Here is a 25,178-nt window from a genome sequence, read left to right as displayed (position 1 = left end):
TTGGCACCCTAAGTGAACCTTCAAACAGACCCTTCTCCCTGGTCAGGGCCAGCAACATTTTGCTTTGAGTCCCGGGCCAAATATAGATGACAGCTGGTGGGAATAGAGGGCAGGCTGATGATAATGGCAGCAATTTTCTCATGGGTAAATTTATTGGAAAAGGAAGTAGTGGCAGTCACCATCAGCCCCTTTTACACTCAGACCTTCCCTTCCTCCTCTTAGCTGGTCCCACGTGCAACTGTAAACAGCAATAGCATTAGCAATGAAAGTCGGCATAGAGCCTGTGAGCCAGTGCAAGCTCACAGGCCCTGCAGCACCCCAGCTCCCTCCTCACACAGGGCTTCCAAGTAGTATACAATCTCAAGGAAGGGTGGGTCCGCTGCAGGCCCTGGGAGCGTGGGCTGGTTCACAGGCCCCGAGCAGACTTCAACTACAGATGCTGCTGCTCCTGGCATCTGAAGAATGCTCGCTGCCAATTGAAGCACTTGTGACCCCAGTTGAAGGGGTCACAAGTGCTGCCAATTGAAGCACTTGTGACCCACAGTTTGGGAAGCAGGGCTTCCCAAACTGTGGGTCAGAACCCCATTTGGGGTTCTGACCCACAGTTTGGGAAGCCCTGCTTTAGGTACCTTGTAGTTAAGGGCCTGTGCACTGTTTTTCAAAGAGAAACAATTTGGGGGCAGCAGGTGCAAAGCTTTACACAGGGATTTTAAAATCCCCCTTCATAACTTCACCCCATCGGCAAAAGTACGCACTGTGACTAGGAGACAACTACGCATACTTTTGGCTATTGAGGGGGAGAGCAGTTTCCAGATCAAAGGATTTACCTATGTAATTGTTTAGTTTCTTGGCCAAATTCTTTTGAAAATCATCCTCTAAATGTATCAGTTTGACACATGCTGCTGAGATAAGGGTCAGCACAAGCAGTGCCACTGCTGCTGCACCTGAAATAGAAAATGATCATGTTTTAAGAAAAAAAAAAGATAATAATAATGTAGTCAGCAAAAATGGAAAAATATACATTGCAAATATACGGTGAGATGGAAAAATGGTTAAAAGAAATCAAACATAAAAATCCTATGCTTCCTAACAGCTCTGAAACTGGGAAGGAAGGCATGAAACCTCCATGGACGCCCTGCCCTTTTAGGCTGTTTTGTTGACACCGCTGCACAGAGTTGTAATAGCATCTAAAATAATTATCATACATTATTTTACTTACTTAAGCGTTTATAAACTCCTGTATTCACAGTTCTACGTGGTGTACAGATACAAACACTCATAAAATGATAATATAAAATATGAAACAGATGATACAGGATACCAGAAACAAACAAACATTAGTAGTGGGAATTTAGGTGTTAATATTGAATACCAATGCGCAGATGTTAAAACCTGGAATGGCCACAGGAAGTAGCTCTTTGCATAGTATGCAGAGATATAAAATTAGCACAGCGCTGGGTATTGGGTAGCTACAGCTGGAGGGGTAGGCAGAGTTGCATTGCTGAGCTTGCACCTCAGCCATTTTCTTTTCTAATGCTTGAATGTTGCATTTCAAATCTGTTATGTTAGTGCTGGGTCTCCATTTTAGCCATCAGCTCTTGGCTCTGGTGGTCCTGTTTAACTAGTCGGCCCTCTAGTTAAAGAATAGTCCCTCATAAGTTCCGAACTTCAGGGGTGCAGACATGTTGGAAGGGTGAGGCCGAAGAGTGCCTTGCTGTCATTCCAGAAGGTCCTGGCTCAAATCACAAAGGGTCAATCCTGGATACATGGATGGTTGAATAGGATGTGGTAGCACTAACACTTCAGAGGGTCTGCGCCATCATTCGCATGTGTACTTGAGTGAACTCTTCCTCGTGACATGCCGGGTCATTCCTATGCATATTTTCTAGGCATCTTAAGAAACTGTCCATACAGGGGTCAGGAGCCATAGGACAATCCATGTTATAGTCACTAGGCATTGTCGAATGAACTGTGTGTGGCAGTTTTCACACATCACATAGCCAAAGGATAAGTCTGGTCATGATCCCGTTCTAGCTTCATAAGCCATGAACGTAGTGCAGAATTCACAGGAGACCTGCCACTGTGGACATTCAAGCCTCATATGATCTTCAAGCAGATTCCTCTGAAAGAGTGCCTGGCACTGTGGGCACTGCATGTGAGTGTAATCAATGTATGATCGTGATATCACACATCCAACAACAATGAGCAGTGCCCTGATTTACCGGGCATGACTTTCAAATACTTTAACAAATAAAATCTCCAGTGTGCACAGGCCCTAGGGCAAAAGGGAATTCCCATTATTGCACAATGGTGACATCTAATGCTCAGCTTCAAGGTACACATGCACCAGATTCTGGAGCAGGGGTGGCCAACTCCGGACCTCGAGAGCCACAAACAAATAGGGCAGGGTTTGTCTTTTTTTGCAGAAAATCCACCATGTGGAAGAAATCTTGGAAAGAAAAAGTACTGCAAGCTCTGAAAATCCAGGAGATTGTAAAGCAGAGGAAGCTGAGTCACATGACAAGTCGGACCACGTCCCGGAGAGTCGCATCCATTAGAAGGTACTGGCCCCAGTTATGAGGATGAAGAGGAGTCTGGAGACAAGAGCTCCAGCGAGGATGAGGAGGATTTTCTAGATGAATCAACTGATGACCATGATCTAGAGTTTGGAGAAAAAGTGGACTGCTTTACAGAGGAAAGAGACCTATGCAAGGAAAAAGTTATTCAAAGCAATAAGCTGAATCCTTCAAGCTGTTATGACATTCTAGTAAAACAAGGAAAGGAACTGATGAAAAACCTGCTTCATGAATGAAATTGTTTAGTAAACAGAAGGGCCCGGTAGAGAGGAATTAAAACATTTGTCCAGAAGTATTGAGGATGTTATTATGTATTTTGATCCTATGTGTTTTGTAATTCTTTATATTATGTTTTGAATTATGTTGTACATTGCTTAGGAAGATATTTTCTGTTAGGTGATAAATAAATGAATGAATATGCATGAGAGGCAGTGCATGCAAGTTTATCTCATGCATATTCATTGTGGATATCCTGAAAAGCTGGCCTGTTTGTGGCTCTCGAGGACCGGAGTTGGCCATCCCTGTTCTGGAAGGTGCTGCTTTCTGTGGCCCTTGGCTAAAGACTGTTGCCACAATGGTTGGGCTGGACGAGAGGGTGGGGAGAGAGTTAAAATAGAAATGAACTTTTCATAACTGGAACCAGAGCCTCCTGTAATTCCAGGAGGCTCTGGTTCCAGTTGAGCTGGAGGACCCAAAAAAAGGAGCAAAACTGGTAGACTTCCCTGAAACACCTACCCCTCTCAAACAAAAGAAACCGCCCCCCTTTCCCCATCATCATATCACCTCAGGAATTATATAGAAGTTACTCAGAATGAAAAAGGAGGACTCTTCATGATTCAGGGGCAGCAGAATACCTCTTGGATTTGGTGGGGGAGCTGGCCCTGCCCTACCCCCAACCCCGAGCTCCATGGCTGCTGATTCTCTGTGGGGCAAACAGCTGGCCGGGCCCTAACTCCAGTGGCCCACCCTCCTCTATGGCCTCTGTTTAGTTTCATTTAACCGAGAACCCACCTTTGATTTGCTTATTTCACTATGGCCAAAGTACTAGCAAAATAGAGAAAGGATAGGAGTCAGTTTAGACAGGAGGGGCACCAAGCTCCGGTGCTGCTGAGTGAAATATCACTTGAAAGGTGGATTTGGTCATTTACTCTGCTTTTACAGTGTAAGAGTGAATCGCAGCTGTGAAGGATACAAACCAGCCCCAGAGCAAGGGTACCTAAATGGCATTAGGCTTGGTGAGGTGCTCTAGGCATCACTCGGACAGAGCCAATTCAAGAGTATTTGGCACCCTAGGTGAACCTTTAGTCATGCATCCCTCTCACCATTTTACCTGTTAGCAAACAGCTCCAGTAAACGTTCGCACACACTATTCGTTTTGCGCGCCTACCATCCAATGTAAGAGATGCGCGTACCATCCAAACGAATGGAGCAAGACATGCCCATCCCTACTACGCACGCCCTTCTTTGGCACAACACCCCTCTCTGCTTCACGCCAGCAGGAGTTTGCCATCCCCGAAAGTTTGCCACTCTTGCAACTGCCTGGTTTGCCTGCTGGAAGCACCAGCCCTACACTCAGACTCTGGGCAAAGTTGTCTACTCTCCCTAGTTAGGAGAGAGACCGTTTCCAGCCAGAAAAGGTCACCGTTTTCCACTTTCCCTTACATTTCCCCTCCTTACTAGCAGTGGGGAATTAAGACATTTCCCTTTTGCTGACACTGAATCTCCCTCTTTTGAACTTCAGGATGTAAGCCTGGATGTTTGGGTGGTCTCAGATAACCAAGGCCTTAAATGATCAAACTTTACATCTTCACTGTCAATGACTTTCTTGCTGATCTAGTTGACAGCATTGTTGGATTTAAAGTTGACAAATAGCATTATCATAACAAGTCACATAGCTATTAGCTAATGAAATAATTGTTTTCCATATGCCTTGCACCTTTTTGCTTGAATCGTTTTGAAGGCAGAGTCTGATTTTATTAATGTGGTCACTAATGCCACTATTTTTTTTTTTTGAAGAAGGTTAAAGTTAGATTAAATAGCTCTATTTTTACAATTTTTGAATGCATTTTGGAATAAAGCCACCTTTACAGTGAAATGTTAGAAAAACAGGATTGAGGTGTCACTTTTTTTTTTTTTAGGATTAACAAACACCACACACACACACACAGCCTCCAAGAGGCATCGCCAAGAGTTAACCAGGCAACTGAAACTTGCAGAGCTAGCAAATGTGTCCCTGGTTCCTTCCTTCCTCACCCTCTTCCTGTAGGTGGGGTTTCCATGAGAAAAACTGAGTTGGCACCTAAGCCTCTGGAGTCGATTGGATCAGGGATTCCCTACGTCATGTTATATGGCAAAAAAAAAAATAAAAAGGTTTTCTTTCTTTCAAAGTTCACTGAAACCTTTTTTTTTTTTCCCCCAGTCCCTACAGTGCAGCTGTGTGCTCTAGCGACCCACTCGGAGCATCTCCAGGCATCAGATCGGAAGATATCTCCTCTCTCACACACATAGTGAGGTCCAGTTTATCTACAGATCCTGTTGCTTCAGAGTGCTGTCATCCTTGCACGCCTGTAAACATACACAGGGGGTGCCATTCCGTGGCTGGATACAGATGAAGCCAGTCTTCTTTACTGGACCTGTTATTTTTTTTAAAAGCTTACAGAGCGGTGGGACAATAGTCAGTGACTAACAGACCGAGATATCCTTTGACTGCGGAGGAATCATGGCTCTAGCACTAAGGATGCTGCTTCAGTCTGTTGCTTTACTATCGCCGTGGTGCCTTTTTTTTTCCGTGGTATGCCAGGAGGTGGCCACTTTCGTGGTGAAGTACAAAGTGTTTGAAGAAACGCCTGAAGGGACAGTGATTGGGAGATTACCTGAAGAGCTGGGCTGGAAGGGGAGAAGAGGGCATGCAGAAGAGTTCCAGTTAATGCAGCACCCCAGTGCCCTCCCCGTCCAGGTTGGGTTTGGAGATGGTTCCGTCTCCACACAAGGTCGTTTGGACAGAGAGCAGCTCTGTCGGTTGCAGGACCCTTGTCTGGTATCGTTTGATGTGCTGGCTACCAAAGCCTTGGCTTTAATCCACGTGCAGGTTCAGGTCTTAGACATCAACGATCACGAGCCTCGGTTTCCAAAAGCGGAGCTGGAACTGGAGATCTCCGAGAGTGCTTCTTTGCGTACACGGATACCACTGGATCGTGCTTTGGACCTGGACAGTGATCACAACGCTCTGCAATCTTACCACTTGTCTCCCAGTGAGCACTTTGCTTTGGATGTGATCTCTGGCTCTGATGGCACCAAGCATGCAGAACTTGTGGTGGTGAAAGAACTAGACAGGGAGCTTCATTCTTCTTTTGATTTGGTGTTAACAGCTTTTGACCAGGGTGAACCACCAAAATCAGGAACCACCTTGATTAGAATCAATGTGCTGGATTCTAATGATAACAGCCCAGTGTTTGTAGAAAGCTCTTTGATGGTGGAGATCGCAGAAGATACTTCTCCTGGGACTCTTATTCTAAACCTGACAGCCAATGATCCTGATCAAGGGCCCAATGGAGAGATAGAATACTCCTTCAGTAAACATGTGCCACAGGAAGTGTTAAGCACGTTCAGGATTGATGCAAAGACAGGCAGCATAGTATTGAGCCAACCACTGGATTATGAAGTAACGCATGCTTACGAAGTGGATGTACAAGCAAGGGACCTAGGACCCAACCCTATCCCCGCCCACTGCAAAATCCTCATCAAGGTTTTAGATGTGAATGACAATGCCCCACAGATACACATCACTTGGACACCTCGGGATTCTCAGGTCCCTGTCATATCTGAAGCTCTACATAAGGATAGCTTTGTTGCCTTGGTAACAGCAAGTGACCCAGACTCCGGGAGCAATGGGCAGGTGGAATGTGACCTCAGCCAGAGTCATGGGCATTTCAGGTTAAGAAGAACAAATGGAAACAGTTATATTTTAGTGACCAATGCCACCTTGGACAGGGAGAGTTGCGCAGAATACAACCTGACTGTACAGGCCAAAGACCAAGGAATTCCATCATTGAAAGGGATGAGACACTTGACAATTCATATCAGTGATGCCAATGACAATGCACCCTTATTTGAAAGAAATACTTATAACGTCTCTATTGCAGAGAATAATCTTCCACTCACCCATTTACTAACTGTGACGGCCCATGATGCTGACCTAAATCTTAATAGCAAAATCACCTATAGCATCCAAGAATCTCTTGTTTCAGGATACCCAGTTTCAAAATTGGTCTCCATTCACCCTAACACTGGGGAAATCTTTGCTATTAGATCTTTTGATTATGAGCAAATGTCAAGGTTCGAATTCCTTGTTCTAGCCGAAGATGAAGGCCAACCCAAGCTTTCATCCAACGCATCTATTACAGTTAGTGTGCAGGATGAAAATGATAATTATCCAGTAATTGTACAGCCAGTGCTAAAGAGAGACAGAGCAAGTATCACTGTCCTAGTCAATGCAGAGACAGGCTTGCTACTGACATCTGTAGAGAGCCCGACTGCTGACAGAGCTGAATATTTTACAGCAGTGACTGACATTTTAGGATATATGGGGACCCCACCAGCAATCACTAGATCAAACGTATACCCGGTCCTAAGCATTGTGGCTACTGATGCCGATTCGGGATTGAATGGCGATTTGACTTATGATATTGTGGGGGGGCACGATGCCAGTTTCTTTGCTCTGGACCAGCAGTTAGGACAAGTGTATGTAAATGTTAGCAATGCCACTAGCCTCATCGGAAGTGAATGGGAACTGGAAATTTTGGTGAGGGACCAAGGAGATCCCTCGCTCCACACTCAAGCACTTATGAAGTTTATTTTTAGCAGTCATCAGGACCATCTCAAAAACTCAGCTAGATCCGAAAAACTGAGCCTCTCTGTGGTGACAGTGATCTGCCTGGCTGTACTGCTGGTTATTTTTCTTCTCATTTTAGGTTTAACACTGTCTGTGTGCAGAACTGATAACAAGGAGAACCGAGCTTATAACTGCAGGGAAGCAGAGTCAACCTATAGACATCAACCCAGGAGGCCCCAGAGGCAGATTCATAAAACAGACATTCACTTAGTGCCAGTGCTCAGGAATAAACAAGAAGAACAGAGCGATGGTGCACCAACTGATCATTGTGCTGGGACGCCGGTAAAGGATGCATACATAGAGGTGACAAAAGAGGACCCACTGCAAACCCCATTTCATATGACCCCAACTCTTTACAGGACCCTTAGGAACCAAGCAACCTTAGACGAAAGCAAGGAGCTTTTTCCAGATGCTTTCAACCTGCCTTCAGCGGCATGCAGGACTTTTCAGTATCAACGGCAGAAGAGCGTATCAAGGGAGAGCCTAAGTTTACAAGACCCGCAGCTACATCCCCTGCTGCCTTCTTCCAGGATCTTGAAGAACCCAGGGAGCCCGCAGGTCAGATCAAGAGACGATCGGAGCACTGACCCTCTCTTGCAAGCCAATATAACCGCCTCCCCAACAACCACCAGGACCCCGAGAGGTCAAAGGAATGCAGACGTAAGGACAAGGCCAGAGAAGGACCCTCACCAGCAGATCCTGAGGAGCCTGGTCAGGTTATCCATGGCTGCACTGGCAGAGCGGGATCGCGTGGAGCTCACTGTAGAATCACCGCACGTGCAGGTAGGAGCGCTCCTGTTTATTTATTTTAAGAACTGGACATTTACATGCTGCTCTTTCTGGATTTTGCTGGTCATGGCTGACAAATTCCATGTAATAGAAAAGACATTTCTACCAGGTCTGTTAAAACCAAAAGAGAGGTTTCTTTAATGTCAGAAACAAAAATCTGCACCGTACAGTGCAAAAAAAGCATAGGAAACAATTATTCCAGTCCATACCAGTTTTTCAGAGTCAGAATTAGGCTATTTTTTACATGAGAGTTCACTTTCAAGATTGCTCCTGGGTTTTGACAAATGGGGTGCAGGTGGCTGTGCCATTCCTTTAGTGTAGCAATGTTGGATTCAGCCTTGTGTTGACTTTTGTGTCGTTTACAGTGGCATATATGTTTTCTTTTTTTTATTTGTCTTGCCTTGTTTGTTCTGCACCATTGTTGCATCAAGGGTCCATATTATCTTTATGATGGGATCTTACCAATCATTGCACACGTGAGGAATTAAACCAGGAAGGTCAGCGGCAGTACCACTGACCTCACAGGAAGGCAAATAAGAGACCTGGTACCACTGCAGGCATTCCCCTTCGTGAAATTCTTAGGGATTAACAATTTGAGATCTGTTCTCCCTGGCAGGGCAGTGCTTTTAGCTGGCCCACATCTCCCTCTAGCACCTCCTTTGTCTCAATGTATAGTGTCTTACTGGTGCTAAATTTTGCTGCATAGAAGTTAGACCTGTGGTGTTCCTGCCCTGCTGAGCTTATATTAGGCAGTGATAATAATTGTAATTCCGTCTGTTACTGCGCAGTGACAATAGAATATTAGAGCTCAGGATGTATTGTCTGGAGCTGACACTAAGGTTATTCTCTTGTTTGACAATGCCAGCTCCAAAGACAACAGTTGGACCGTTTCCTCTCTATGGTACCTGAGTCTGTAAAAGTGACATTAGCCAATAAATTGAGCAGCTCCAAGCTGCTAGTCACTGACCAGTCACAGAAGAGCCAAAGGTCCCATTTAATACCCAGTGACCCTAGAACAGGGCTTTAAATCAGCAGCATTAGCTATTGCTTTCTAAGATATCAACTCATCTGTTTTTGCTTCTGTTGCTTCTTCACAAAATGGGGTTCCCTAAATTCCCTTTCAACCCTGACATATTAGATTTCTAATATTTTTATGCTATGTTGTTAAAAAAAAAAAAAAAAAAAAAAAAAAAGGTGTGTACCCTTTCATATAGCCCTAGCTAATTAAAACAGACATCTCCTTTGCTGGGTGAGTCCCTTCTTCCATTATTTCTGCTGTAGTTCTGCTTTCCATGTGTCAGAGTGAAGGTACATGGGGTTCAAATGAAAGTGGGCACAGCAGCGTCCTCATTGACGTACGCACGGGGGCTACTATTTTAAAAGCTTAACCTATCACTGGGCAGGTGTCCGACTGACACTTTGGGCATTTGGAAGAAGTGGAGTTAACTTTGAAAACAATTGAAAAGTTATGGCCTCTTCGGACACTAAATGCAAATCAATCAAAATGGAAAGGGAAGCGAGCCGAATGTTTGGAATCTAGCAAGCATTTAAATCAGTGATGCACCATTTAGGTCATTTACAAGATAAAATCATTTTTCACCAGTTCACCCAGTATATTTCTATATTTACACTAAAATGCAAAATGGGCCTGGGGTTGGATCTTATTTATTTATAAATGTATATTACAGGTGTCCATACACATTAAAACTAATTTCTCAAATTTAAGCAATCATGTAAAAGCACTAAACAGCAATCACAATACCAAAACATAAGACACAAATATAAATAATATGAAAGGACTAAAATACAACACAAAAACATTAAAATGCTTCATTATAAAATTCCTAAAAAATGCTTATTAGTAATCTGGGTTAACTTTCAAAGGTACGAGTGGGCGCACATTGATGTGTGTGCGTTGGCATGTGGCGATTTCATAACATTTGCGCACATGTTATAAAATAGCCTGGGCGTGCATATGTGTGCGCCCAATTTTGCAACGGGACATGCACAGCCGTGCACATCCAGGTCTGAGTCACCTATGTGGGGGAATTTTATAACCAGCACGTGCACACGCCATGACCAGTTTCACCAGTTCACCCAGTATAGAACTAGATCCTCAACCATCCCCTGGTTTAATAACCTGCAGTTCCCCCCAGTTTCCTCAGACTCTTTAAACCTCTCAGAAATGTTTTTTTTAAGTTCCCCTCCTCCATAGCAGAAGTAAAGTTACGCAGCGCTGGATCTGGACGCGTGCCCAGGCGCATGACTATTTGAGCACACATAACCTAGTCTTATAATTAGCAACTGTTTATTTAACCTACATTAGGCACTGTATCTTTTACTTATACCTATATTAGGCAATGTATCTTTACTGGTTAACCCCATATTTACTTATCCAAGTTATATCGACCTGTTCTTTGTAAGACATTTACTTGTCAATGTTATTGTTCTGTTAAAATGTAAACCGAATTGATCAGTAATTCTGTTATTGGAAAGTTGGTATATAAAAATGCTAAATAAATAAATAAATAAACATCTGTTGGCCACGCCCCAGAATGCCAACGCCCCTCCTACTGGATCGAGCTATTTGCATATCAGGAGATGGCGCGCACGTAGGCGGTTTTTAAAATCCGCTGGGTGCGCGCATCCCCCGATTTTGGCACGTGCCCGGCTTCTCAATGCAGAATTCAAACTCAATAATTTAATGGTTTAATGCGCTTGCTCCAAAATGTAAAAGCATAAAAGCATGGCTCATTTCAATTGGTATTCTCGGAAAATGTGACCGTATATTTACAAGGGTGAGATGAAAAAACTCATAAAAATGCTTGTGGAAAAAAAATAGGTCTTTAATATTTTACAACATGCTTGCAACGAGTGTCTATTTATAACTGGCTTAGGTAATGAATTCCATAAACATGGCCTTGCCACATAAAAATATTCTCTATTTTCCTTAAAGCGGACCCGCCGAACTGAAGGGATTGAAAGTGGATTTTGAGATGATGGTGGTAGGGTGTGCGTTGGACAATATATTTTTAAAAGGGAGCCGAAACAGGGCGGGGCCAAGTTCTTACTAGCCGTATACATCAGCAATGCCAGGATACTGGGAGCCAATCAAATCCAGAAGCGCTGGAGGTGTATATATATACTATATGTTCACATTGGAGGTGTATATATATGTATATATATATATATATATATATATATGTTCACGAATATTGGCTCCAGTGACTACTCGGGCTGCCACATTCGGGATTCGCTGTAATGCTTTAATTGTGAACTGGGGGGTCCAATGCAAAGGAAATTGCAGTTACCATGGCACGAACCACAGTTCGCAAGTCATTCTGAGACAAAAAGCGGTTTAATGTGGCGCCTTCAGAGACTGAGAAATTAAAAAAGAAACAGGAATGGAACAAGTTTCCTTCTAAACATCCCAAACATCTTTAAATCTCATTCAGATAGCAGAAGCACAAATGAACTTGAGGAAGTGTGGGGGAGAGAGGATGCCGGGGCGGGGGGAGGGAAGAAAAATATCCCTGTGCGATGAAGATGCCCCCCTTCCCTCCTCTGCTGGGTCCTAGAACAGTTCAAGCAAACATTTGAAAGCAGAGGAAGCTCTAAAAACAAGAGAGGCAGGATGGAGAGCAAACATCCTGCTGGGAAGTGGGGCTTGATGGCGATTGTATAGAATGAACCGGTTTTCCTGTTTTACAGCAAATATCCCAGCTGCTGTCCTTGTTACACCAAGGTCAGGTCCACCCCAGGCCAAACCACAGAGGAAACAAGTACCCAGCGAAGAGCGGCAGGTAAGGCTCTTGGGAGACTGGGAGGAAGGAGGACCTGGGTAACGTCAGCTCCAGTATCTCCAAACACACTGCAGATTCACAGTGGCTGTGGGATGTGGGTTGGGAGTTGAAGGAGACGGGCATGAACGGACTCGTTCCTAGGACATGAAACCTGCACAGTGTGCAGTCTCAAAGGTGCCCAGTGAAAAGCAAGCGGCCTTGTTCACATTCCCAGCTCGCTTTTGTACAGGAAGACAGCAGGAGGAGGGGAGTGGCCAGCTAAGGTCTCAAGGGTTCTGCACTCTTTCTAAAGGCTCCTGTTTTGCTGGATTCTCCAACATTTTCAGCTCCCGTGTGTGTTTGAGATTCTAGCAAAATCTGCATGGAAATGTCCATTAATGGCTCCAGAATAGCATTGAAATCTCCCTGTGAGAGAGATACTAGGTGGTCCATTGTGGCCTTCTGTAAGTTCACCCTCTCTGGACTCCTGTCATGGAAGTGGCAGCTTGGTTCCTGAGCCAGCCAGCCGTCCGTCCATGCTGGCAGCTCGCAAAGCGAGTCTCAGTCAGAAACCAGCAAAGCTCCTACTTTTGATTCTGCATGGTAGAAAGCAAAGCCACTGAGGACAGGGACGGGCAAAATTAGCAGGAGCTGGCTGGAGCGCTGCGGGCCTGATGAGAAGCAGAGAGGTGGCGTGGGGGTCATTGCTCGATGTCACTGCAGCGTTCAGCTGAAATCCCGCCCAGGATTCTGGCCAGGCCTCCGGTGAGGCCAGGACAAGCCTGATGAGCAAAGCCATCCTGTGTTTCAGGCAAGGAGCAGAAGGCTAGGGGGGAGGCAAAAGGTTGCTGGTAGATATTTTTCTGTAACCGAGCAAGCAAAGAGAATAAAATTCCGGGCTAGGAATCAAAGGAGTCTGCTGCCTGTGTGCAAAATGTTTACCCTCAAAGCAGGGATGCGGCAATGACCAGTCAGGGAACGATAGTCTTCCTGAGCGTACGCCATGCAGACGTGTTGTTTAATTTGTTTGTAGGTTTGTGTCCTGCAGAGTTGGGCTTTTGTTTACTTTATTTAACTTTGATACTTCTGATTCATTTTCCACTGCTATGGACCGTTTCCTCTGTCTTGTATATTCAATGTAAAACACCCTTGGCAGTGTGCCACACAAATGCCAAAATGATTACTCTGCTTTGATGTCTATGCAGGGTCGGTGTTAGACACGTTGAGGCCCAGGGCAGAAGCTAAGGAGTGGGCCAAGCCAGTACGAGGAGCCCTGAAGCCCCGGTTCAGTGAACTTCGCCAAAGGGACTGCTTGTAGTGCTTGCCGCCCTAAAACTGGCTCCGTGTCTGTGTGAACTGGTACCAGCCCGGCTGTGCATACACCATGGGAAGTGCCCTGGCCTGCACTAGAGGCGACATGGCTGCCCCAGGGCACAATGACAGACACAGAAATGCTTTCAAACGTGGCTGAGTTAGTATCGCTGCCAGCCTATGGCAACAGACAACCCAGAACACAGGCAGTGCTCAAAGCGAAAGGCAAAGCAGATTCCATCTCCTGGTACAGAATCAGAATCATAAAAATAGGGGGACGACAGAGGGAGGGAAACTGAGGAGATTGAGATGGCTTTGAGGAAGAATAGGCATAAACTGAGCCGGACGGCTGCATCTGGCAAGGCAGACCTTGGCCTGCTCTTACGGTGGGACTGTTGCTTAATTCTTTTTTTTTTTTGCCAGAGCTGCTGGGCAGGATGCTGACTGGCTGAGCACAAAGGACAGCGGCCATGGAGAGAGCGAGGCTGGAGACCTTGACTCGGAAGCAGGTGGTGACCTGTCTGCCAACCAGATGCTCCTGGAGGAAGGACTGGAGAATTTTTTGGACCCTGGTGCAGGTGAGCAGGACCGTCTTTTGTAGTAACACCGGCGGATCAGTAATGAGAGAGCTTCCCTTTAAGTTTAGGCAAGGGGTGTGTGACCCTGGGATCATCTCCTAGCCCCAAAGAAATGCCTTACTGGTCCTTAGGCCTCTATGTTTGATCCATGACGTCTCCTCCTCTCTGTTTGATGATTAAGATCAAATCGTCTTTAGTTCTGTTAAAAGCTTTAGGGTTGTTCTTGCTGCCCTGTTGAGTCTCGGTTTTGTACTTTGTGCCTAACAATGCTCCCCTTATGTGTTTATTAAATAATAAATATTATTGCAATTATAGGATATTTTCACAAAGTACTAAGAAATCACTTTCTTATTTGTGGGCCAGATGTGTGAAGAACAAAATCACCCCCATCGCCAGCAGTGATTTAGCACGATTGTAGTTTGACTTATTGGAGGTGGGACAATGAGTAGGGCTGGAGGAGAAGATGGGGGAATAAGGGCAGGATTGGAGGCAGCAGTAATGTCTCCACATTAACCCCCAGTGCACCCCAACGTGGTCAGTCCTGGCTGTGCTAACACCCTTGCCATGTTATCATGTTTAACGCTCTTGCATGTCTCAAAATCAGTTGCCAGAGGTTTTTTGGAAAGTCTGTCTTGTAGGACCGACATTATGCAAATTCTGGATAATAGTATACATTTTTTTTTTGCAAATCCATAGCTTCTAGCTTGATGCAGTGAAAATCTTGGCTTCTGCTTGGTGGGAGAGAGGCCCTTCCTGCCATTCTACTGTATTTTCAAATGGGGAAATCCCATCATTTATATTTTTTTGTGGATGGTAGTACCACAACGGGAAATCGTTTGGAAGAGAAGAGTTTTAATTGTACTATACTACAAAGAAATAATACATATTTCAGTCTGCAGGATCCAAGTTTATAATATTTCAGGGCTCTAAAACTGATTTAAATTGGATGTGCTATTCTTTATCTTGGTGTTCACTTGCAGATTTGGATGATGACGACAGGAATGAGCCTGACCCTGCATGGATGGCCAGGCTGTCACTGCCACTCACCACCAATTATAAGGACAACATTTTTTCCCCTGCCTCCCTGAACTTCCCCGAGGACCAGCGTCCCATCAGTGCTGCTGAGAGAGACGAACTGAGAACTTTCCTGACATTTGGGAAAGCCAACGGAGGTGGAGGAAGCTGCGACCCAGGAGACGGGGAACCCCGGCTGACTGGCACGTTCCTGGCAGAGATGAGCACCTTGTTTGAGATGTTGTTGACGCAGAAAGCCGAAGGTCATGCTGACACCGCTTCTGAGGTGCTGCTGAGGCTTTCTGCTTGTAGTAAGACCCTAGGGCTGGACATTGGGGCTGCCATGGCTCTAGAAAGTGAAGATGGGGGCTCCAGCGAGACCCCAGGAACCCTTAACAGGACCTTGGGCAACAGTAGAGCTTTGACCAAAGACTGAGATGATGGAACAAAGGGATGCCGCTGACGCAGACAGCTGCAGCCCATGCGGGCACCGCCTCCGAGGTGCCGTTGAGGATTTCTGCCGGTGGCAAGACCCTTGGACTGGATATTGGGGTTGCCGTAGCTCTAGAAATTGAGAAGGGGTTCCAGAGAGACCCCCAGGAACACTCAGCAGGACTGAGGGCAACAGTAGAGCTAAGCAAAGACTGATACAATGGCACAAAGGCTTCAGAAATGTACATATTGTGCTCCTGCAAGGAGGTCTCAGGTTGGGCTCCCTGGGGATAACTGAGGAACTGAACTCATTTTCCTAACTGGCTCAGTGGCACCAGTGTCACATAAGAGAAGTGCTCTTTTATAAGTATTACTGACCTTGCATGGGACTCCCCATGCTATTGTACAGTGTAGTGACATAATCGTAGTTACCGATGAACAGTACCAGACAAGGAGACATTTGTCTGACAGAGTTGGGTCAAACTGGTACAGCTCGTCTGGTGGGAGCAGAAGGGCTGAATAATCATACAGACTGATTAGGGGAGGTGGGGATGGTCCTTTGCAGGTCAAGGCCAGAAGCCTGTGGAAACAAGCCACATTTATTTTTTGGCTTGGTAGTTCCCTCCTTTTTTCATTTTTCTTCCAGTTCAACTGGAACCAGTTCTGGGATTCTGTTTCTGTGTGATTACATTTCCTAGTTCGGTCATTGCAGCAATAGGCCAGAGGCCAGGAGCCATGCATCAGGACTTCTTCTGGAGCTCTTCGTCGTGGGCACTAGGTTTCACCCTTACTGTTGACCATGACTCCCTCCCCCTTCAGGGGCTGTGAATGCTGCCGGTGGTACTAGGTACATGTGGAGCAAATGCAGAAGTGGGTGGAGGTGTAAAAGTTTCAGAAATCAAAGTTCATTAAAAAAAGTCTACAAATTCACAGAATTTCAACCCACTGTGTTCATGTACACTGATTGTGCAAGCCTTTAAATTTTCACCAGCACAAAAATGTGTCGGTTGGCTGTTCTAGGCTGTTCCACTTGTGGATCAAATACTGAAGGGGGTAAGAGGCTAAAGTTTTCAGAAACCAAAGTTCATAAAAAAAAAATCTACAAAGTCAGAGAATTTCAACCTGCTGTGATCACATACATTGAGCGTGCAAGCTCTTAAAACTTGCACCAGCATGAAAACGTGCCGGCGGTGGTTCTAGGATTTCAGATGTACTGGCGAGTGCCTGCAGCAGCTAGAAGACACACTGAAATCCTTTCATGCACACCCTGGAGTATTTCCTGCCACACAATGAAAATGTTACCTCTCACTTTCTTCTGCTCTTTGTCCAGCCCTGCCAATTGTTCAGGCCCATTGTGATGCCATCAACCAATGTTACAGCTGTATTGCCATTGGTCAGAGTTGATTGGGCATCACTGCATGGTCACCTCATGCTGTCTGACAAATCTCAAGGCTAGATCTTATTTTTATGACTTATTTTGGAAGCTGAGCGACGACCCCATAGCACGGATGGGATGCGAGACATGTCCAACTGCGGAATGTGTGTAAAAATCTTGCAGTTAAAAAAGCCCTAGAGCTAAGCTGTGGTTGGAGTTGAGGTAGAAAAAGGGAATTAGTCTCCCAATAGTCAAAGGAGAGAATTAAGCGCACTTATTTTATAATTTAATTTTATTTATAAATTATTTATCTTGTACTCCTCTGGTCATATAAAATGTATTCCAGCATTTGTATATGTTGTCTGTCTAAGTAAAGTTTGGTGAAAAGGTTAATATGCTCCATTGCTTTGCCTTTTAATGCTGTGTTTAACCTTAAACCTTGATCTTACTAATGGCTTCCCTTCAGGAACTTTCTAATCAAGTTCTGCTCTTGAATTTTCTTCAGCTCCTGTGTCCAAGAGGGGATGGCATAGTAGTTGAACGAATATATATATATATATATATATATATATATATATATATATATATATATATATATATATATATATATATATATTACACCTGACTGAAGGAGGCCACCCATTAAGGGGACGGTCACATGATAAGGATAATTGCATAGGATCTTTTCATTCCGGAACTTTCAGTAAGGTCTGCATTTATTGCACCGGGACACCCTTTATATGATCACTTGTATGAGACAGGCTGGTTACAGCAGAGAGACCATTTCCTCCAGTCTGCCCATTTCTCTCACTTCCCTGCACATCTAGGCTGATTAGCTAGGAGGTTCAGGAAGGAAAGCCGTGGACTACACAGAACTATTCAGCACTGCCTGCTCCTGTTCTAAGAGGGATCAGCCTGCAACCACCCTCTCCCTGCCTCCCTGTTGAGGTTCCATCGCACCACAAAGGGCTGTTAAGAAGGTATTACCTTCCACCTCCTATACAAGGGTAACCCTGGCTGCTTAAGGAAAGGCAGGGAAACTGCATTTTAAGGCTGTTGGTCTGATCCCAGAAGTACACATTAAACTATTATAATAAAATGCTAACTAATTCATAACTAAAGCTACAGGAGGGCACACGTTTTGAGATCAATTCTCAAAACTTATCAGATGTGTAAGCAGGTGTTTACCTGCACAAAATGCATGTTTGAAAATTGCAGCTCGCCCCAGTGCAGGTACAAGTCAACCTGCTATTCACAGTGCACTTCCATTACATGCAGGAGAAAAGGGAGCAAGGCTAGGTCAGGAGAGGAAAAGTGCACCAGGTGGAAAGTACCCTCATTCATTCCCCCCCCCCCAGCCTGAAGCTGGAATTTTCAAAGGCAAGTTCCGCAGTTGCCCTTTATTTATTGTGCATTTAAGCTCACATCTGATCATTGGGAGCTCAAGGTACTGTCGGTATTGCCCTAGCCCCAGAGGGCTCACAAATCATAACTGCGGCAATAGCGAGTGAAGCGACCTGCCCACAGCAGAATCCGAACTTCTGACTTCCCCGGTTCTTAGCTTGCTGCTCTAACCACCAGGCAGGCCCCACGCGGACAGAGTAGCCATGGACATGCAAGGCCCACGCTGCTGCTCGTATGACAGAAAGTTCGAGAATGGAGACAATGCAGCTGTCTCCGAAAGGATCTTCAGCTGTAACTCTCAGCCCAGTCAGGCATGCAGTCTTCTGTCCATGTGCACAAACCCCAAGGCCCGTTAATCTGGTTTCTGGAGGCAGAACGCTGAGGCTCCATTTTACACTCAGAGCCATGCACCACACCAGCGGGCTCTTCCCTCCCTCCCTCCGTGTTCGCCATTTCTAATTAAGGGTTTCCTGGGAGCACTGTGCTTAGCAGTGTTTTGAATGCCTGGGTGGCAGGAAGAGAGCTGGGCGTAGACAAGCACATGTGCTGTGGCGCTATCGCTTAACACTGCTCTGAAACATACAATAAAACATCCACTAATTCATAATGAAGGTAGCAGCTCGTTAGACGTCTTTCTCAACCAGTGCATGACACTTTATTATTTCACTAAACAAGTCTGACATCGCCCAAGTCACATCGCAGAGTTAAGTCAGTTACAGTTCTTAATAAAACAAAAACCACGAGTAACTTCCCTATCTATAGGAGAAGAGAGTTAACCGTAGACCTTAATAAACCGTAAACATTTGATTTTCAGCATGGTTTGTACAAATATGGAAATTATAATCACTGTATGCAAACCTCTTAGGAACATTCATTGAGAATAATTCTGAAACATGTGCCCAGGGTCTTAATTTTTTCCTCTCGTCATGCTTCACAGATTAATAAGACAGGCCCATTCTTAGTGCAAGATGTCCTCCCGAAGCATCCCTCATATAACCACATCTGCTAGGGACTCGATAGCAGGCCCTGTTGGGTTAGAATAAACTTAGAACAACTCTCAGGGGCTGCAGGGCCCAGGACTACCAGAGCTCCATCCATCATCCCCCCCCTGATAACTTCTCTTGCCTTCCCCTCTTACTGCTCATATTTCCTGTTTGTGGCTTTTACTTTCCATGAGGGACAGAACAGCTTTTCCCACCACCTAAATGTTTGCCTGTTCATTTTCACAAGTTAAATTCACAAAGATCTCTCTTCTTAAATTCGGCTTAAAGTGGCTCTTCAATCCTACAGTCATTTCTGCAAAAAGTCTCCTTGCAGCTGTACAATGCTACACCCCCCCCCCGCGGAAGGTAGAACAAGAAGAAAATGGTCTGGGGGCTCTGCATGAGGAACCCCATCAGAGAGGGGACTTGGGGAGCCCCAGCAGGATGTAAGAAGTGGGACGTGAGGGATCCTGAAAGGGGACGGTCAAGCACTGCCCATCCCTGGGAACTTTTAGGTCTTGTTCGGTCTGAGATTAGTAGGGGAGGGGAATTCGCTCAGCGTTTTGGGCTGCACCCAATGTCCGACATCACCAGGAAAGCACTAATGCACCTACCAGCAGGAAATAGAAACTGCAGACCTCTAAAATGTGTCCTGCTCTAGCACTCTTGTTACCAACTCAAGAGGTGCAAGCCGCAGTCCCCGTTAGGACCCTCGCTCTTGTAGGGTAGGAGGACTGGGGGTGGACATTGCCTGCCACCAAGTAGGGTACTGATGAACTTATGCTTTAAAAGGTGCCCCGGATGCAGATATTCCTTGTCACCTTCTTCTACAGAAGAGGGATACGCTGCCCCCTTACTAATACGGTTTCCCTTTCTGCAGTTTTTTTTTAGATCGCCCCTAAAAGCTTCCTTCTCCCACGGCTGGGGCTGGATCAGCTCATAAACTGAGGCTGAGAAAGGTGCAAAAGGGAGAAGGTGTTGGAGCGGGATTGAAGTTGGTTTTTGATGGAGGTCCCTGGCCAGGCCCATCTGGCCTGGAGAGACTCATTTTGGTGAAGAGAAGGTTTCGGGGGTTTTTTTTGGACCTGATCCCAGCTTCAGAAGGGAACGAGTCAGGGTGCTGTGTCTGCCCTCGGCCCCGTTGAAGGGAGAGCAGAGGCTTTTCCTTCGGTTTGAGAGAAGGAGCAGTTTTTTTTTCCCAGTGTTTTTGGAAGGTTTTGGATTTTGTCAGCCAAGGTCCAAGGAGTTTGGACCTTCTGATACCAGGACCTGGTCTTTGTGCCAGGAGCCTACTTTCAGTGGCCCAGGAGCCTGGGTATTGAAATTGTCCCACAGGGATTCTGGCTCAGAGAACATCAACTAGATTTTTTTTTTTTGGTTTGTTTTGTGAGTAATCTTGAACTTTATTTTTTGAATGGACTTTTCTCTGGTGTCCTGCCTGTTTTTCCTCTCCGAAGGAAAGTGCTTCATACCTCAGGGTTGAAAGGACCGGTACTCGAGAACTGGGACTTAGCCCTGGGAGTGAGTGTGTCAGCTCTAACACTGAAGGGGGCTGGCTACCCCGATAAAGGAATCGTAGGTCAGTGCCGTCCCTGGATGAGTCTGGTGAGAAATAAAGGAGACCCAATCCCTAAGGAATCCTGCTCCCTGTAAACATCAGAAATAAATAACCACCCCTGCTGCCATGAATACATTTATCACCTCGTACCTGGTAAACAGGTCCCGTTATTATATTTTTAATCTTTATATTGTCTATGGTGGAAAACTGTGAATCCCCAGGGAGCAGGATTCAACTGCCAGCCACAGAGCAGTACCAGATTATAGCACAGTTGTCAAAACAGCGACAAAGGCCCCCTGCCTCCAATAAACAATATGAATGAAAGATTACATTTTTACCGTAGGGCACAGTAAAACAGGGAGTACCATGTTAGCTTGGCAAAAACTAAAATTGGTTAAAGAAAAGCCTCATGAAACTATCATACCTTCCTGACGAACGCTTCCAGATGAGGAGATCCTAGCAGTCTCCAAAGCTGGCATCGTCGGGCATCCACTAGCCTCATGATGGCTTACCTTGCTGTTTTTTTTTTTTTTTTTTAACTAATTTCCTTTAGGTCACTTGATGGACATTTCGTGCTGTTGCAGGATCGCATTTCCTCACAGTGCACACCAAAGGACGGGTCCTGCAGTTTCTGGTCTGGCCGTTTGTGCATTTTTGCTTCCTGCAATCCTGAGCCATAAAGAATAGTGCAGATAAAAAAATGTGATTACTGAGCATCTGACAGAGAGCCCAAAATAGGAAGCAAACACCAGGCAACAAGGTAACAATATAAAAAAAAAAAGGGAAGATCTCGCCTGAGCTCCGTTTCCTAGGAACACTGAGCCCATAGGGGTAGAGTACATCAGGTGGGGTCTATGCCCCAGGGTGGGGGGGGCTGTTTCAGGGGAATCCCAAGCCCCCACCTAGCCCTCCCTACCTTCCATCCTTACTGAAATGCACTGAATGCTCTCCCAAAGCTCTAGCACTGTAAGCTACACTGGGGACACATTTGGGAGCCTACAGTCCCCTCCTGGTGGCAAGAAAGGAAGGCAGAGAAGTTTACATACCTGGATGAAGAAGCAGGTGAGAATTCCAGTTTCAGGCATCAGCTCAAATTCAATACATTGTAACACAAACTCTTCGAATTGTCAAAATGCACACTGAACAAAAACGTTTGCATTTCATCTTACAGACACAATTATTTGCCAAACCTGAGTGTACCAGTGAAAGGGTCTGAGTTTAGGGAAGTGATAGTTGGGTGCACAGGGATAAGGACCTGGGTGTTGGGACTATGCTTTACAAGGGGACAGGACATGGTTGCACATGTTAGATGCAGAGCTGAGAACAGTTTCCTGGGGGTCGACCTGACCACGCCATGGAAAGAATAAACACAAAATGATGCATGAAAAAAAGGGCATCTACTCTAGCTAAAAACCAATGGGTACTGAGAAAAGTAATGTATAGGGTAAGAAAACGCAGATGCTGAGTTCATGGGTCTATGGCAGAGCTTCCCACAGCCAGTTGGGATTTCAGGATATCCACAATGAATATGCATGAGATAAATTTGCATATCATGGAGACTCAGTATGTCAGCTTACCTCATGCATATTCATTGTGGATATCCTGGAAATCCGACTGGCTGTGGGATCCCCAGGACAGGTTTGGGAAGTCCTAGTCTATGGAATAATCTACTAGCAAGTCTGGTTTTCTGGATATCCACAATGAATATACATGAGCTACAACAGAGGCAGTACATTCAAATCTGTCTCATACATAGTCATTATGGACATCCAGAAAACATGATTGGCTAGGTGTGCGCCAAGGACAGGGATGAAAACCCCTGTATGAGAGGCAGGCTGATCGACTTAGCTGGTGGAAAGCTTTTAGGTCTTCAGTTCTCTGCATAGCATAGCGAGTACAGGACAATTCTTTGTCTTACCTTTATTCTCCTTTACTAGTCTGTTAGACACAGCTGGTTATTTTTGGCTACATGCACTCAATCTTTAGAAGCCCCAGGCAACTGGTTCTTCTTCTGTACTGCTGGAACTCTATAGCATCTAGACTGTGTTATTGACCAAGGTTATACTGCCCGGGGCCAGAATCTGCAAGTTGTTCAGGTATTGCTCACGGCTGTGATCCTTCAGAACCAGGTCCAACCTCTCCACCTCATACTAAGTCTTCAGTGTGGGAATGGCTTCTGCAGAATGGAGAATCAGCAGCTGAAACTACCAAATGAAAACTTACCTACAGAGAGACTTAACAAGCTAAGGATACACTCTCTTCTAGGAAGAGGAATACTACAAACATTCAAATATCTAACATGTACCAGAAGGCAGCATTATCTTTAGGAAAAGAAACTGATGGACAAGGGATCCCCACCTGAAGCTGAAGGGGAAAAGGTTCAAAATAAATGAATGCAAAAAAAGAAAAATACTTTCGCTGAGACGCTGGTGGACATCTGGAACAGACTTCCAGTGGAGGTGAGAGGAGTCTAGCATGGAGAGGGACCAAACCACAGATGGAATAAAACCTGTGGCAGCACAGTAGGCAGACTCTTCTGCTGGCATCTTCTGTGTTTCTGTGACAGGATAGACTTTTCTTCTAACAAAAATATCAAGGGCTTCCCGGGAGTGGGTGAGGGAAGGGAAAAGGTGAAGTCTGAAGAAAAGAAAAGGAACTCACATCTGTACTAAACATGTCACACTGCATGTTCAACTGCTACTGCAGCCGCATGTGTCCAAATATCTTTAGCTGCTCTTCCCTGGCTAGTCTCAACCAGCTTTAAATCATGAACTAAATGAACCCAGATGGAAGGAAACGCAAGGCACTGTAATGCCGACGCCAGTCTGGGACCAAGAGAAGTCACTGCCATAAGAAGCTCACACTCCTTGAGGGCCTGCTGGCACAGACAGGGCACAGTTGGTAGGAAGCACACACAGGCCAATAACAGTAAAAGTTGAGTGGCCTGTGCGTGCGCCGGGAGAGCGGGCATTCGCCCGCTCTCCCGGCGCACGCACTCTCCTGTGCGCGTGATACAGTAAATAAATTTATTTAAATTAGGCCTGGCGGTAAAAAGAGGCGCTAGGGACATTAGCGCGTCCCTAGCGCCTCTTTTCAGACAGGAGCGGCAGCTGTCAGCGGGTTTGACAGTCGATGCTCAATTTTGCCGGCGTCTGTTCTCAAGCCTGCTGGCAGCCACGGGTTCGGAAACCAGACGCCGGCAAAATTGATCGTCCGGTTTTCAACCCACGAGCCGCGGGCCTATTTCAAATTTTTTTTTTTTTTAACTTTTTTTTTCGGGACTTCCGACTTAATATCGCCATGATATTAAGTCAGAAGGTGCACAGAAAAGCAGTTTTTACTGCTTTTCTGTGCACTTTCCCGGTGCCGGCAGAAATTAACGCCTACCTTTGGGTAGGCGCTAATTTCTGAAAGTAAAATGTGCGGCTTGGCTGCACATTTTACTTACTGAATCGTGCGGGAATACCTAACAGGGCCATCAACATGCATTTGCATGTTGAGGGCGCTATTAGGTTCAGGGGGGTTGGACGCCATTTTGGACACACTATTACCCCTCACTGAATAAGGGGTAAAGCTAGCACGTCGAAAACGCGCGTCCAAATGCCGGCTAACAGTGCGCTCCGTCGGAGCGCACTGTACTTTATCGGCCTGATAGTGAGAGAAACCTGAAGCCACATTTTGCCTTGTGGGTTTGGTCAGTCATGGGTGCTGAGAAATCATGAAGAGGTTATGGAAGAGAAAGATCAAAAGCAGGTACCAGCCAAGCGACTGGGGATAACTGCTCCCACACCATCTTTTTCTAGTGTTCAAGGGAAAGTGATCTATTGCTTTGCTCCTCGTATTATGAATCCTGTTTAGAGGAACAAAACACCACAGAATACAGACACAGCTACCTGGAAACAGACCTTCAAGGGAAGATATTTTTCCCCCCCCTGACACAAAAATATGTCACACAATTAACAGAATAACTCCGGGTCGTTGAAGGGATACAGTGTGATTGCTGAAGACACAGGAAAACCTTCAGCTCCACAGAACTGGCCCACTTTAAAAGTTAAAAAGTATACGTGAGAGGCTAAGCCCCACTATCCACATAAGACATATGCTAATAAAACAGGAGTGGAATATCAACAAAATCCTGTGCACTACCTATTTAAACTGCACCAGACAGCAAACCATAAAATAAAGCATTTTTATGGTTGACAGGATAGAGCGATTTAAACAGAACTCACCTCAATGAGACACCTACAGGCAGTGCACTGGATATTTTTCTCAATGTGCTGTTATTCTGCTCTTTTTTTTATTAGTGCACTTGAAAATGAAAATTCCTATTTCATGTTTGCATTTTCGTGTCAATACCCGACAGTTTTTAAAACCAGCCACAGAGCAGGGGAAGTAGACAGCCCCTCTTCCCAGCCGACCACATCCTCCCAGCTCGGTGTAGGGAGTTTGGTGAGAGTTTGGGAGCCGCACCTGCGCTGAATTCAG

At 45.5% G+C, this 25,178-nt stretch overlaps 1 protein-coding gene across 1 annotated transcript; it reads left to right on the top strand.

The window, feature by feature from the left end:
- The first annotated feature begins 5,004 nt into the window (after positions 1 to 5,004).
- On the top strand, positions 5,005 to 16,308 carry PCDH12 (protocadherin 12). The gene is made up of 4 exons (XM_029583874.1): positions 5,005 to 8,250; positions 11,968 to 12,059; positions 13,773 to 13,927; positions 14,908 to 16,308. The coding sequence occupies exons 1-4, from the start codon at positions 5,296 to 5,298 to the stop codon at positions 15,375 to 15,377; spliced, it is 3,672 nt and encodes a 1,223-aa protein (XP_029439734.1). The 5' UTR covers positions 5,005 to 5,295; the 3' UTR covers positions 15,378 to 16,308.
- Positions 16,309 to 25,178: the final 8,870 nt, after the last annotated feature.

Source organism: Rhinatrema bivittatum, chromosome 18 (assembly GCF_901001135.1).
Source record: "Rhinatrema bivittatum chromosome 18, aRhiBiv1.1, whole genome shotgun sequence".
Lineage (NCBI taxonomy): Eukaryota > Metazoa > Chordata > Amphibia > Gymnophiona > Rhinatrematidae > Rhinatrema > Rhinatrema bivittatum.
The sequence above is the reverse complement of the archived record's forward strand: the minus strand, read 5'-3'. Positions and strand labels throughout refer to the sequence as shown.